The sequence below is a fragment of the Staurois parvus genome, unplaced genomic scaffold (assembly GCF_062004578.1).
Source record: "Staurois parvus isolate SC_StPar_1 unplaced genomic scaffold, SC_StPar_1.0 ptg002229l, whole genome shotgun sequence".
Lineage (NCBI taxonomy): Eukaryota > Metazoa > Chordata > Amphibia > Anura > Ranidae > Staurois > Staurois parvus.
Window position 1 is genome coordinate 441,122 of NW_028320025.1, and position 16,407 is coordinate 457,528.

General features: G+C 42.2%; 1 protein-coding gene across 1 annotated transcript in view; it reads left to right on the forward strand.

Annotated features, from left to right (window-relative positions):
* The window catches only part of LOC149431510 (NACHT, LRR and PYD domains-containing protein 3-like), a gene marked incomplete at its 3' end in the record, with an annotated part of 204,385 nt that extends 192,904 nt beyond the window's left edge, over positions 1-11,481 (forward strand). The window contains exons 5-6 of the mRNA XM_089665527.1: positions 6,334-6,399; positions 9,774-11,481. Coding sequence (XP_089521653.1) covers positions 6,334-6,399; positions 9,774-11,481 — 1,774 coding nt within the window. The remainder of the gene's footprint in view (positions 1-6,333; positions 6,400-9,773) is intronic.
* Positions 11,482-16,407: the final 4,926 nt, after the last annotated feature.

Below are 16,407 nucleotides of genomic sequence, written 5' to 3' on the forward strand. Positions count from 1 at the left end.
GATTGCATCTGAGCCTTAGTTTCTGGTTTTGGTTGTTGACATATATATATTGCTGCCACTCTCCTTGGGCTCAGCACCCTCTGGCCCTCAGACAATACAAATCCTAGGTACTCAACTTGTGGTGCCACAAACTGCAACTTTTTGTGAGAAACTTTATGTCCCTGATCAGCCAGAAACCGTAACAATGACAATGAATCAGCTTGACACGCCTTCTCACTCACAGAACTAAGCAGTAAGTCATCCACATATTGGATAAGTACTGAACCATGGGTGGGTACCCAGTCATTGAGCATGGATCTACTGGCCATGGTATATGCTGCCGGAGAGTCTACACAACCCTGAGGGAGATGGGTCCAGGTTAGCCTCTCCCCTTGAAAACAAAAAGCAAACAATACCTGTGTCTCCAGGTCAACTGGGACACTAAAAATGCATTTGATAGATCAATTACTGTAAAATGTGTAGCGTTGGCAGGTATAGCATATACCAAGGTTGGTATATCTGGGACTACAGGGGCAATAGGAATGACCAGATCTTTAATTGCCCTGAGATCTTGTACTAATCTCCACTCACCATTGGGCTTTTTTACCGGATTAATGGGAGTATTGTAGGGGATACTACCGGCTTCAGTATTCCCATCTTTTTAAAATCCTCCACAATAGGTTTAAGTCCATCTATTTTATCTTTGGACAGTGGGTATTGTTTATGATAAACAGGGTTCCTGGTTTTAAGGGTGGCTTTATATGGTGTGCAGTCAATGAGGTCTGCGTCCGTTGTGCTCTTAGTCCATAGGTTTTCAGTGAGCTTACTTAAATCATGATCCATAGCTGGACAGATTAGGAAAGGTGTGTCCAATTGCATACCTTCCTCTGTGATAGACATCATGACTTTAAGGTCAGTTAACAAATCTTGGCCCAATAGGGACACAGGGCATTGCGGGAGCACATGGAATTTATGATACCAGACCTGTCCATCTTTTGCTTGTACCGGGAGGGGAGGTATAATGCAAGTGTGGGTTTCCTTTCCCTCAATCCCTATTGATCGAGTGTTGCTTGAGTAAATATCCAGGGGGGTACCATACATACAATGCCATTGTTTTAAAAATACCTTATTTAATATTGAGGCAGTGGCCCCTGTATCTACTAAAAAAGTGCAGGGGACTTCCCCCACTGTAAGTGTAATCATGAGATTTTCCGAAAATGAATCGGAACAACTAAAAGATGGAAACAAAGGCACTGTTGAGGAAGCATGCTCGAGCGGACCCTGGCCTCCGTATTTATTTTTATTAGTCCAGTCCACATTGTACCTGGGGCGTTGTCCCTCAGGATGCTGTTGCTGACCTCGCCTATTGGCGGCTGCCTGTTCCCTTCTCACCTCTCCCCACAGTTGTAACATCGTAGGACCCATTTAAAGGGCCGGCGCTGGTACTGACGCTGCTTCCTGGGTCTGTCCCCCCAGTTATCCCTATGTGCCAGTGCCTGTACTTGGGGCTTCTTTGTTCCCTTCTCAAAAATTCCTGCTGCATCTTTACTAAGAATCCATTTTTCAAAATCTAGTGTAGATTTATCTTCCCAACCATCATACAATTGTCTAATTGCTAAACTAACATATGGTAGTGCCCCATTCATCCAAGATTGGATAAAAAGTGATCCGCACTCTCTACCAATAAGATCCATTCCCCCTTCCTCCAACCAGACTTTCTCAAACCTTTTAATAAAGTCAGTACCAGTCTCTGTGACGTTTTGCCGACATGCTACTATTGGAGCAAATTATTTCCTATGTTTGTACAGCCTAAACAATTCACATGTCACCTCCTCCCATGCAGCATCCCATTGTGCTCTAGTACGTAAAGGATACTGATCTACTCCCTGTGATGGGTCCCACTTTTTGTAACCAGCTCCATCTTCATTATTAAAAATCTTACAATTTTCCCATTCAAACTCTCCTGTAATATCTCCCAATACTTTCTCAATTATCAACCTGCAATCTTCCATCGTATAGTTCCTTCCTACACATGTCCTCTTTAGCAAGGATACCGCCCCACCCGGAGATTTCCTTGGATTAGGGCATCCCTGTACTATAGCATCCAGCTCCTTGGGATCTATTGCCTTTAAAATCAGCTGCTCCCCAATCATCATGAATGGAAAGGCTGAATTCATCATATCTAGCTCAGCTGTCTCATCTTTAACTTCCCCCTTGTTACTTTCTGCTGACCTAAGAATTCTATCACTCTTTTCTACCTTCTTTATCTTCCTCTTTACTTTCCTTTTACCCCTCTCAGTATCCCTTTGACTAACACTCCCAGTTTCCCCATCCAAGCCAGATTCTTCTGATTCCCCTGCATGTATCTGGGAAGCAGCAATAAGAACCTCTTCATCTTCATCTACTTGTTTTACCTGTGGGAGTGCAGGGTATAATGGGGCTGCATGTGGAGCTGTAGGGGCAAGACATGCCTCGCTGTGTTTGTATGGCGGTGGAGGTGTGAAATAATTTGCTGCAATTAGAGTCTTATAGCCTGGTGCATACTTCAACCAATTCTTACCCCCTTCATACATATAATTTTTGTCCCAATCTGGATTTCCAGTCCCCCAGATACCTACCTGAGGCTGTTCATGCAAACACATTCCTCTAATCATATCCATACACATAGTGTAATTTCCCCCTTCACAAGGAAAACTAGCTCCACCCAGTCTTTCTGACCATCCCACTAAATTATCCACCCAGGGATTAACATAATAAATATCATAAGGAGATACCCTTGCTACATATTCTTTACAAGTTTCATTTGAGGTAGATGTGTTCTTTCCCCTCAGCTTTCTAGTTTTTGTTAATAGCTTAATCAACTTTTGTGGCGGCACATGACGGAGTCCTTCCTCCTTACCTGAGGAATTACCCATAGCAGTAAATTAGTAAACTAACAAACAAGACAAAAACAACAATAACACACTTTTTACAAATTATACAAAGTGCTGTGCCAGGTGTGTCCTGGTATTATTCCCCGAGCTGAGAATCCCTTAGTCTCGCTCCTAAAACTCAACCCACCAAATTTCCCTTAAGTTCAGAATAATTACCTCAGTAAAGAAAGTAATTAAAAAATAAAACTCTCACTTACCTTGGTAATTATCCCACTTCTGACACCACTGCAAGTAGGTAGGTGGTCTTTTTCCTGTTCCTGGGGGGGCCCTCAAGATACCAACGGTCACACCTGGACACAGCTACGAGATCTCAGAAAGTGAATGCACTCAAGTCACTTCAGTTGCGATTGCAAACACTTCAGTTTTATTGGCATAACATCAGGGTTTTTATACTGTAGTCTATGGGCAAACACACCCTCAGACCATCCAATCAAATACATGTACATTTTTTTACCTTAACTCAACAATTATTTGTATGAGGTTTGCATTTTCACTCTTCTGCTTTATCTGTCATGCCATATCTGGTCTAACGCCCAGACCATGGCTGTAATCTGACCCAACGCCCAGACCATGGCTGTAATCTGACCCAACGGCCAGACCTATGGCTGTAATCTGACCCCACGCCCAAGCTGTGGTTACAACTTTTCAGAAATGAGAGTAAACCTTATCTGCTTTTTTGTAAAGTTTGCAAAAACACTTATTTCTACATGAAGCTGGCATAAACAGTTTTGTTAGTGTGTACATATCTCATATATATGTATGTTAAACTAGCATCTTAGTGTATACAAAATGGATTCAGTTATATTCCATTTAATCCTTTCAGCCAGGAGTTTTCTTTTCTTTCCAGATCACAGCTCAAGCTAATTTCTTTTTCGATTATATTTCTCGCATGATTCTCCCATCATTAATGAGAAATTTGTTCATTTTTCAAAAACATTTCCAACATGCTCGATCACTAAAATTTGATTCGGCCACTCAAATGGTAACATGAAAATCGGCTGTTTCTGTGGCCCCACAAATGGTGCAAAATTCGAATGAAAATTCTTAGAAAAGATTTTTGAAAGAGCATTCTTTCGGAAATCGAACCATGTATGGCTGGCTTAATTTCTTTTTCGATTATATTTCTCACACGATTCTCCTACCATTGATTAGGAATGTGCTCGTTTTCAAAACATTTTCAACATGCCCTAGAACTCAAATCCGATGGTGGCACAAAAATCGGACATTTCTGTGGCCCACTAATGATGCGAAATTAAAATTAAAACCCTTAGAAAATCTTTTCGAAACAAAATTCTTTTGAAGTTCAAGCCGTGTATGGCCAGCTTAGAGGAGAGGGAGCAGCGGTGAGCGGTCTTTTTTTTTTTTTTGTATTAACAATTTTTATTGGTTTTCATGCAAGTACAAACAATATATTAAAAGAGTATACGGAAAGAAAATAAACATAACAGAAAGATACATCGATGGCAAAACTACATAGGATCAGGACCAGCTGAATCCTATAATATCAGTGTGGAAATTATCAGGGCCTTTTATTTTAGGTTGGCATAGAGGAAATGAAGGTATCCCACGGGCGCCAAATCATCTCAAACACAGCAAACAAACAACTATGTAACGCAGTCAAATATTCCATCTGTCTTACATCAGCAATAATTTTGTACAAAATCGGCAATGAAGGGGAGTAGAAGATAACCAACATATAGGAATGCTTCTCCTGGCCGCGGTCAGAACATGTACAGCATGTTTTCTGGATGGTTTAGGTAGACCCAGGAATGGTAAACCCAGCAAAAAATGTAGTGGGTCAAGTGGGAGAGAGATATGCAACAACGATTGCAACAAGGAGCGGACCTCTTCCCAAAAAGGAGTAATGGAGCTGCATGTCCAAAAGATATGGTAGAGAGAACCCAGGTCTCTACTACAGCGCCAGCAGACAGGAGAAGCACTCGGATTATAAGCATGAAGAACTTCAGGTGTTTTGTACCATAACATCATGAGCTTGTATATATTTTCCTTAAAAACCACACAGACAGAAGATCTAGATGCATTTTCCCAAATTTTCTTCGACGTTAATAAATCAATATCACGTTGTACAAATTGAGACCACCTACGCATGTAGAGGTGTGAGTGTCATTGGCTAAAGGGGGGGCATCCATAAGAAGCTTATGAGTATTAGAGATAATACCCCTTTGGTGGGGACCCTGCATACATAAACGTTCGAAGGGAGTAGGCTTCCCCAGGATCAATAAGGGTGATAAGGTAGAAAAGAGGTGGCGTATTTGAAGGTAAATATAAAAATGTTGGGAAGGTAAAAGAGCTTTTTTCTGGAGATCCGGGAATGAGTGTAACTTACGAGTCACCGGGTGTATCAAGTGACGCAATTGAAAAAGGTCAGCTACTACCCAGAGGGACATCCGGGATATGGCCATATTGTCTGGAAGGTTAGGATTATAGAGGATATTTGTCAGTGGGGAGCATTCAGAGGCCAGTTTAAATTTAGTCTTACATTTCTGCCAAACAGTCAGAGAAAAGTGCATGGGACCAAGGAATAGGTGGCGGAAGGATGAGACATCCACTGCTGAGGTCGACCAAAGGAGGGAGCATGGATGAGCTGGGGACAGTTGTAAAGATTCGATCTCAGTCCAGTGTTGGGAGGATGATGGGTAGACTATGACAAGAGAAAACAAAGGTGAGTTGCATAATAGTATGTTATTATATCCGGCGCCCCCAATCCCCCCCTTGTGCGCGGGGAGAGCAAAACAGAAAGTACAATCCTGTGCCGCTTGTTATGCCAAATGAAATGCAGGAAAGATTTTTGAAGGGAGTGAAGTTTGGACATAGGAACGGGGATGGGGAGGGTTGCAAACAGGTATAAAAGTTTGGGTAACACGGTCATTTTTAATACGTTAATGTGTCCGAGGAAAGAGATGGGCAGGGCATCCCAATGTTTCAAAGAGCGAGAAATTGCTATAAATAGTGGAGGGAAATTGGCTTCATATATGGATTGGTAAGAGGATGTAAGATTAGTACCTAAATATTTTAAAGAATGGGTGCACCACCGGTAGGGAAAGGCTTCCTGAAGTGAAGATAAAACGGCAGGTGGGACATGTATTGGGAGTGCCTCAGTTTTGGACGTGTTGACTTTGTAGCCTGATATAGCCCCGAGGTGGGCGGTCTTTATTACAGAAAACTCCTGCACAGACTAAAGTCTCACACTGATTACTGCACAGATCTGGAAGAACACAAAGCATATCAAGATTCAAGGAACAATACACAGGATGAATATATTCACACAATAATTCCTTATCCCCGAGTTCAGCTTTAATGTATTTTTTTGTGTTTGGACATCAATCTAATGTGTAGTTTGTGAAAGGTCAGCTTCAATCATACATGACTCAGACCCGTCATCTTCTATTCCTCTGTATAGGTGATCGTCTGGTGGATCAGATTCTGCTGGATGAATGCGGACACTCGCTGACTCCGGAGCTGAGAGGTGAAAAGAAAAACTAAACACATTATACATTATATCTTATAAAACACAGGATCAGATTCTGCTGCATTCTCGGAATGAATGAATGAACTGCAAGTCTCAACAGTCTTAGCGGCCATGGGCTTGTAGTGTTCAATGAACAACCACGGCGCTCCACAGTTCATTCAAGATTCCTGTCAGTTTATCTGCTTGTCTGTACATTCCGTACACCCCATACATCCCGTACATCCCCTACACCCTGTACATCCCCTACATCCAGTACACCCCATGCATCTAGTACACCCTGTGCATCCAGTACACCCCATACATTCCTGTACATCCTTGTACATCCAGTACACCTCGTACTCCCAGTACATCCCGTACACCCCATACATCCAGTACATCTCGTACATCCAGTACACCCCGTACATCCCATACACCCCATACATCCAGTACAACTCGTACTTACAGTACATCCCCTACATCCAGTACATCCCCTACATCCAGTACACCCCATACATCCCCTACATCCAGTACACCCCATACATCCCCTACATCCAGTACACCCCATACACCCACGTGCATCCAGTACACCCCGTACATCCTTGTACATCTTTGTACATCCAGTACACCACGTACATCCCGTACATTCAGTACACCCCGTACATCCAGTACACCCAGTACATCTCGTACACCCCATACATCCCCTACATCCAGTACACCCCGTACATCCCCTACATCCAGTACACCCTGTACATCCCTACACCCCATATATTCCTTACATCCAGTTCACCCCATACATCCCCAACATCCAGTACATCCTCTACACCCCATACACCCCATACGCCCAGTATACCCCATACATCCCGTACATCCTATACATCCAGTACACCCCTTACACCTAGTACACCCCATACATCCCCTACATCCAGTACACCCCGTACATCCCCGACATCCAGTACGCCCCGTACATCCCTACACCCCGTACATCCAGCCAATCAGATATATTGAGAGGTCTGCAGGAGACCTGCATGGTATCAGAGATCTACTGATCGCCGGTGCAATGCTTTCCATGCTCCTTTGGATAATAATAATAAATGCACATTTTTTTTACCTGCAAAAAAAATGTGCATTTATTATTTTTGTCCAAAAGGTGAACTTATCCTTTAACTGATCACACTGAAGTTAGAAGCTGATTGGCTCCCATGCACAGCTGCACCAGATTCTGAGTGCTCCAGTTTTAGTAAATCTCTCCCTATCGTTCAACAAGGCAGCAGACACAGAACAAGTAAGAATACAAAATCTAATATATAGGTGAGTGCTGGTGATATCTGAGGATCAGCCAGCACACAAGGTGAAGGTAATAATCCCCTACAATAGTATATGTAAGAAAATGCAGCGCTAAAAAAAATATATATAGATATTGCAGAATGGTAAAATGCAACACATAAAAGTGCAGAAAACATTAGTAAATGAGAAATCTAAAAATCAAACAATATGGTAAACTGCATCATGAATGTAATGAGCTGAGTGAAACAGTAAAGTGCATCACGGGAAGAATCTAAATACAATAATGTCTGAGGTGATCCATCAAGTAAAGTGCAGTAGTAAATGATGGTACAAGAAACATATAAAATCTGAGATATATAAATAGGTAAGAATACAAATTTAGGTTAAAAAATTATATATATCATATATTGAAAGACGCGTATCCTTAGGAAAAAATCATTTTTATCAATAAGAATTTCTTCATGACTGACAATGCTGGGAAGGAAGAAATAGGTTTGAAGTAGAAAACAGAGGGACTGGCGGGAACACCAGGTATTTCTCACAAAGGAAGCAATACAAAGAGAACAGGAGACTTTTTATCACAAGTACTGCCTATGGTACAACAGACAAATATCGGGAATATGAAATGTTTGGGTAACATACACTTAAAATGAAGAATTAGAAGACAACATTCTCCTAAAACCACTGATTCTTTTTAACCTTTCTCCAACACCTCTTTATTGAGCTCTGAATGACAGAAGGCAGAAGCTGAGTTCCTGATAATGTGATCGCTGTGATTGGCTGCTATAGCAGTCACATGATTAGGAACCCCCACTTCCCATTTATAAATAGTGACTGCTCAGTCAGTGCGCTGGTAGTGCTTTCCCCACAGTCAGAGGTGCACCATAGATGCATATGTACGACGCATGGACGATGCGGCCCACCCACCTTGCTGGCACACATATACATTAGGTAGTTGGAAAATGGCCAACATTCTTGCTTTTATTATTTTATATTCATAGGAATTCTTGGTCAAAGATGTATTTTTTATATCTGGATCATTGTATATCATTACAGTATAATCACATTTTATTTTATTCATTTGATTAAATTATATTGAGGTTACTGTAGAGGATAGGGGGGGGGGGGCTTTTTGTACTTCTCCTCCCATACAAAGTGCAGTATTGTGGTTGGTTGGCATGGTGAAAGGTGGGGGTTCCTGAATAAAGTGGCATTTAGCAACACAACTTTTCAGCTTCCAGCATCATCTCCCTTTGAAGCTTATAGTATTCAAACATGAAATCTCAGAGCTGCAAAAAGAGCTGTAATTAGCTGGAGGTCCTATTCTGAATAATGTCTGCATAGTAAAGTATCTCCAGTCAGGTGTGATAATTATTATTATTATACAGGATTTATATAGCGCCAACAGTTTGCTCAGCGCTGTACATTATAATGGGAGACAGTACACGAGATAGTACAGTAACAATATGATTCAATAAACGAGGGGTTCAAGGGCCCTGCTCCTTGGAGCTTACAATCTAGGAGGGAGGGGATAGTGGTACAGGAAGAAATAGCTGTGGGAGATGGAGTGGTAGGAAGAGTGGAGGAGTTCAGTAATTAGCTGAGGGCGGGGTAGGCTTCCCTGAAGAGATAGGTTTTCAGAGTGCGTCTAAAGGTGAGGAGAGTAGGTGATAGTCTGATGGATTGGGGTAGGGAGTTCCAGAGGATGGGGGAAGCCCTGGAGAAGTCCTGGAGACGGGCATGGGAGGAGGAGACCAGGGAACTAGAGAGTAAGAGGTCTTGTGAGGAGCAGAGAGTGCGTTTTGGGTGGTATTCGGATATCAGGTCGGTGATGTAGTTTGGGGCAGTATTATGAACAGCTTTATACGTCAAGTGATCTCACCTGAGCCATCCTGGAGCCGGAGATGCCAACACTAGCCACAGAGTACAGAAGAGGCAGCATAGGGTACTTACTGGGAATATGTGGGGAGGAGACCAAGGGAACACATTGAACTTTGAAGGGCAGAAGAGGCAGCCTCTGACAGCACCCCTTTTACTGGGAGTACTGCGTATACTTTCTCAACTACTGTTTTAACCTGAATCAAAAAATATTTCTATTATATTCCCAGATATTCAGGAAAAGCACAAACAACATCTGATGAAGAAGACTGAGACTCTAGTGGAGCATAGACCCCCAGGAACTACCCTGGAACCACAAAGATTCCTCATCAATGAGCGTTATGTGAAGCTGTTTGTAGTCTCCACTGATCAGTTCCGGCAACGTCCCCAGAATGAGATAATACAGACCGGGGTAAAACATGAGGAATGCTTGAAGGAAACACAAACTGGACTGGAACATATTTCCCCCAACAAGCTGTTCCGATGGAACCACCAGTCCCAATGTGTACCACATGCAGTAATGGTGAGCGGAGTGCCAGGAATAGGGAAGACCACACTGATGCAGAAGTTTGTCTATGACTGGGTGATCGGAAAACACTACCAGAGATTTGCCTTTGTCTTCTTCTTCAGATTCCGGGACCTTAATAGACTGGGAAAGGTCAGCTTGGAGGAGATGATTCTTCAACAATATCGGTATCTGGAGGGTCAGATTGGAGATATTTTACAAGATCCAGAAAGACTTCTGTTTATATTTGATGGCTTGGATGAAAGTATTCACCAAATGGATTTCAGATCAAGTAAACTATCCAATCAAAAGCAGAGAACACATTTTGGTGAGATTGTGGTCAGTTTGGTGAGGCAGAGTCTTCTTAAGGGTTGCTCTGTACTGATGACCAGCCGCCCAACCAGACTGGCATCAGTTGATACCGATGTCTTCCAGAGAATAGCGGAGATCATGGGATTTCTCCATGAAGACAGACGGATCTTCTTCAATAATTTCTTTGGAAATGAGGAATGGTCAGAGAAGGCTTTTCATCATGTGCAGGAGAACGACACGCTGTACACTTTCTGTTATATCCCAGCATACTGCTGGATCATCTGTACAGTGTTATCAATGTGCTTCAGAGCCCAACCAACAATCACCGATCAGCTGATGACATCATTACCCAAAACTATGACACAACTCTTTGTGACTTTTGTCTCCAACATTCTGGCCAATCACAGCCAGAATACAGATGGCGGTCACACTGCTCGGGAACTGCTGACATCTATGGGGCGGATGGCAGAACATGGAGTCATGAATCACATGATTGTATTTGATGAGCGTCATCTGGAGTCATTCAGTGTGACAAATTATAAACATCTCTTTTCATCTTTCCTGATGGAATCTGGTCAGCCTCCTGATGTGGATTACACCTTCTTACATCTCACTCTTCAGGAGTTCTTTGCTGCTTTACTCCACTTTATTGACTATAATGCTGACAGATTACAGGAAACACTTGATAAGGCTGAATCTTACAAAGATGGCCGTGCTGAAATATTCCTCCATTTCCTCTGCGGTTTCTCAGACTCTTCTACTAGATCCATGTTAAAGTCTCATGTGGGAGAATTGTCTACTCAGGCTGCCAGACATGTCATCACCTGGATCCAGAAGAAAATAGCAGAACAAAGACCCGACACATCAATAAGAGGCAACAGAGATCTTCTTAATATATTCTACTATCTCCATGAAAGCAGGAATAAGGCTCTGGTGTCACAATGTATTGGATCAAACAACATTGACTTTTCTGATGTCCCCCTCAGCCCTCTGGACTGCTCTGTGCTGTCCTTTATCCTTCAATCCTGCAGAGAGAGAGAAGTAAATCTACATTCATGTAATATTCAGAGTGAAGGATTGAGAAAACTTGTACCAGCTCTACACAACATCAAGAGTCTGAGGTATGAACAATAAAATGTTCAGAAATTTCTCCAGATAAATTATTATTATTATTATATTGGATTTATATAGTGCCTACAGTTTATGCCGGGCTTTACAACATAAGGGCAGACAGCACAATTACAATACAATTCAATACAGGAGGGATCAGAGGGCCCTGCTTGTTAGAGCAGAGGGCGGATCGAGAGATACAAGAGGTAATAACTGTGGTTGATGAGCTGATGGACAAAATACATGTATAGTTGTTAGGTGGGGGCAGGATAGGCCTCTCAGAAAAGATGAGTTTTCAGAGATCATCTAAAAGTGGACAGAGTAGAAGATAGTCGGCAATGGGGAAGGGAGTTTCAGAGGATGGGAGCAGCTCTGGAGAAGTTACAAATTGTTGGTGCTTCTTGTTGTCTGTCATATGTGGACTCTATAGGTATCTATGTGAATGTATTAGATTGTTGCATCAAATGTACAGATGAGTAGAGGCAGCAGAATCTGATATATGGGATGTCTGTGTTAGACAAGTAGCAGTGACACCATTGGTCGTGTCTGTGGAGTCTCTGCTCTGACTTTAAAGAGTTCCATAAATCTTCAATGTTATATGTGACCCCAGCAGGAAATTCCCAATCCATTTATTGTTAAGATCACTGAATAATCAGCGAAGAAGATGAGTTCATTGAAATTCTGGTTTCAATCATAGTTCTAGTGTGAATGCAGATATAATTTTAACACTTTCATTGCCATCTTTGCATTTTTTTACACACGTTAAAAAGAATGTTTGGCCCCCAAAATTATATACTTATTATATATACTAATTATAGACTTATTGCACAGGTGGCCACCTATCACGGTACCACGCTTGGAGTCACTGAGCTCCTGAGAGCGACCCATTCTTTCACCAATGTTTGTAGAAGCAGTCTGCATTTCTAGTGGCTTGATTTTATACACCTGTGGCCATGGTGGTGAATCCAATCATTTGGAGGGGTGTCCCAATACTTTTGGCAATGTAGTGTATATATATATATACAGTTGTGTTCAAAATAATAGCAGTGTGTTGAAAAAAGTGAATAAAGCTCAAAATCCTTCTAATAGCTTTTATTTCCATCCACACAAATGCATTGGGAACACGACACATTCTATTCCAAATCACAACATGAAGAAAAATATATCAAATTTGTGTTGTTCCTCTAAAAAAATGGAAGAAAAGTGAATATTATTCTTCTTCTTTACAAACTCAAACATTCACTAAATAAACTGAAAAATGTTTGAAGATTTTGCTTTCCTTTGAATGACTTCATGAATATTTGGTTGTAGTCGCACTGTTTCTGAGAACTGCTGTACATCTGTGTTGCATGGAGTCACCCAACTTCTGGCCCCTGTGATCAGGTATTCCAGCCCAGGATGATTGGACCGCATTCCAGAGTTCTTCTCTATTTCTTGGTTTTGCCTCAGAAACGGCATTTTTGATGTCACCCCACAAGTTTTCTATTGGATGAAGATCCGGGGATTGGGCTGGCCACTCCATAACGTCAATCTTGTTGGTCTGGAACCAAGATGTTGCACATTTACTGGTGTGTTTGGGGTCGTTGTCTTGTTGGAACCCCCATTTCAAGGGCATTTCCTCTTCAGCATAAGGCAGCATGACCTCTTCAAGTATTCTGATATATTCAAACTGATCCATGATCCCTGGTATGCGATAAATAGACCCGACACTGAAGTATGAGAAACATCCCCATATCATGATGCTTGCACCACCATGCTTCACTGTCTTCACAGTTTACTGTGGCTTGAATTCAGTGTTTGGGAGTCGTCTGACAAACTGTCTCCACCCACTAGACCCAAAAAGAACAATATTACTTTCATCAGTCCACAAAATGTTGCGCCATTTCTCTTTAGGCCAGTCAATGTGCTCTTTGGCAAATTGTAACCTCTTCAGCACATGTCTTTTTCCCAACAGTGGGACTTCGCGGGGACTTCTTGCAGATAGCTTGGCTTCACATAGGCGTCTTCTAATTGTAACAGTCCTCACAGGGAACGTCACACCTTCTTTCATCTTCCTGGAGCCGATTGTTGGCTGAGTCCGCGCCATTTTGGCTATTCTTCTATCCATTTGAATGGTAGTTTTTCGCTTTCTTCCACGTCTTTCAGGTTTTGGTTGCCATTTTAAAGCATTTGCGATCATTTTAGCTGAGCAGCCGATCATTTTCTGCACTTCTTTATATGTTTTCCCCTCTCCAATCAACTTTTTAATCAAGGTATGCTGTTCTTCTGAACAATGTCTGGAACGACCCATTTTTATCAGAATTTCAGAGAGAATTGCACTGTAACCAGCATGTACAAAATTTGCTGCCTTCCTTCCTTAAATAAGGGCAATAATTGCCACCTGTTTTTCAAAGAATGAATTACCTCACTAATAGAACTCCACACTGCTATTATTTTGAACACGCCCCTTTCAATGAGTGATTCAATGACACAGAATCAGCAGCATGCATGTCATGACTGTTGGGTCTGTTGGATTTCTATTACTCTACTACACCTGCTAGGAAATTATTTGCCATGTAGAAATATCATTTTTACCAAAAACAGTGATTGGTCCGGTTAGTGATGTCTGACTGCTATTATTTTGAACACAACTATATATATATATATATATATATATATATATAGACACACGCACACACACAATATTGTACATTCACATCAGTCCTTGCCCACCTGCAGCTTAAAATCTAAGATCCCTAATTCACATTCATACATATACAGTGGGGATCGAAAGTTTGGGCACCCCAGCTAAAATTTTGTATTAATGTGCATAAAGAAGCCAAGGAAAGATGGAAAAATCTCCAAAAGGCTTCAAATTACAGATTAGACATTCTTATAATATGTCAACAAAAGTTAGATTTTATTTCCATCATTTACACTTTCAAAATAACAGAAAACAAAAAAATGGCGTCTGAAAAAGTTTGGGCACCCTGCAGAATTTATAGCATGCACTGTCCCCTTTGCAAAGCTGAGACCTGCCAGTGTCATGGATTGTTCTCAATTAGAGATGAGCGAATCAAAGTATCCGAAGTGGAATTCGAGTCGAATATCGGAAAAATTTAGATTCGCGCCGAATCCGAAAAATAGCCTAATTCGGACGCGCGAATCGAAATTTTTCCGAAAATGGCGGCTGACATGTGCGGCGACGGAGCGGGGATGTCTGGGAAGGCGCGCAGACAAGGCGCGCTGACCCATAATGCATTCCTCAACGACATGTGATCGCATCAGCCAATCAGCAGCCAGCCAGCTAGCACTGTGTAATGGTCGAGCTATAAATAGCGGCCATTTTGGAATTCTTCATTTGCCTGCAGTCATTGAACAGAGGCAGACCGCTCTGTATTAGGGACAGGGACAGAGTTAGGGCCACAGAAACGATACTTGGGGACAGAGAAACGATACTTAGGGACAGAGAACCATTACTCAGGGACACAGATTTGTTAATTAGGGCCACAGAATCGTTACTTAGGGACAAAGAAACGCTAGTTAGGGACACAGAATTCATACTCAGGGACAGACAGAATTGTTACTGAGTGCCAGAGAATTGTTACTTAGGGCCACAGAAACGTTATTAGGGCCACAGAATTGTTACTCAGGGACAGACAGAATTGTTACTGAGTGCCAGAGAATTGTTACTTAGGGCCACAGAAACGTTATTAGGGCCACAGAATTGTTACTCAGGGACAGACAGAATTGTTACTGAGTGCCAGATAATTGTTACTTAGGGCCACAGAAACGTTATTGGGGCCACAGAATTGTTACTCAGGGACAGACAGAATTGTTACTGAGTGCCAGAGAATTGTTACTTAGGGCCACAGAAACTTTAGTTAGGGCCACAGAATTGTTACTCAGGGACAGACACAGAATTGTTACTGAGGGCCACAGAACTGTTACTTAGGGCCACAGAATTGTTACTCGCACAGACACAGAATTGTTACTCGCACAGACACAGAATTGTTACTGAGGGCCACAGAACTGTTACTTAGGGCCACAGAATTGTTACTCGCACAGACACAGAATTGTTACACAGGGACACAGAACTGTTACTGAGGGCCACAGAACCGTTACTTAGGGCCACAGAATTGTTACTCGCACAGACACAGAATTGTTACTCGCACAGACACAGAATTGTTACTCGCACAGACACAGAATTGTTACTCAGGGACACAGAACTGTTACTCAGGGCCACAGAACTGTTACTTAGGGCCACAGAATTGTTACTCGCACAGACACAGAATTCTTACTCGCACAGACACAGAATTGTTACTCAGGGACACAGAACTGTTACTTAGGGCCACAGAACTGTTAGTTAGGGCCACAGAATTGTTACTCGCACAGACACAGAATTGTTACTGAGGGCCACAGAACTGTTACTTGGGGCCACAGAAACGTTAATCAGGGACACAGAATTGTTACTGAGGGCCACAGAACTGTTACTTAGGGCCACAGAATTGTTACTCGCACAGACACAGAATTGTTACTCGCACAGACACAGAATTGTTACTGAGGGCCACAGAACTGTTACTTAGGGCCACAGAATTGTTACTCGCACAGACACAGAATTGTTACACAGGGACACAGAACTGTTACTGAGGGCCACAGAACCGTTACTTAGGGCCACAGAATTGTTACTCGCACAGACACAGAATTGTTACTCAGGGACACAGAACTGTTACTGAGGGCCACAGAACTGTTACTTCGGGCCACAGAATTGTTACTCGCACAGACACAGAATTGTTACTCGCACAGACACAGAATTGTTACTCAGGGACACAGAACTGTTACTTAGGGCCACAGAACTGTTAGTTAGGGCCACAGAATTGTTACTCGCACAGACACAGAATTGTTACTGAGGGCCACAGAACTGTTACTTAGGGCCACAGAATTGTTACTCGCACAGA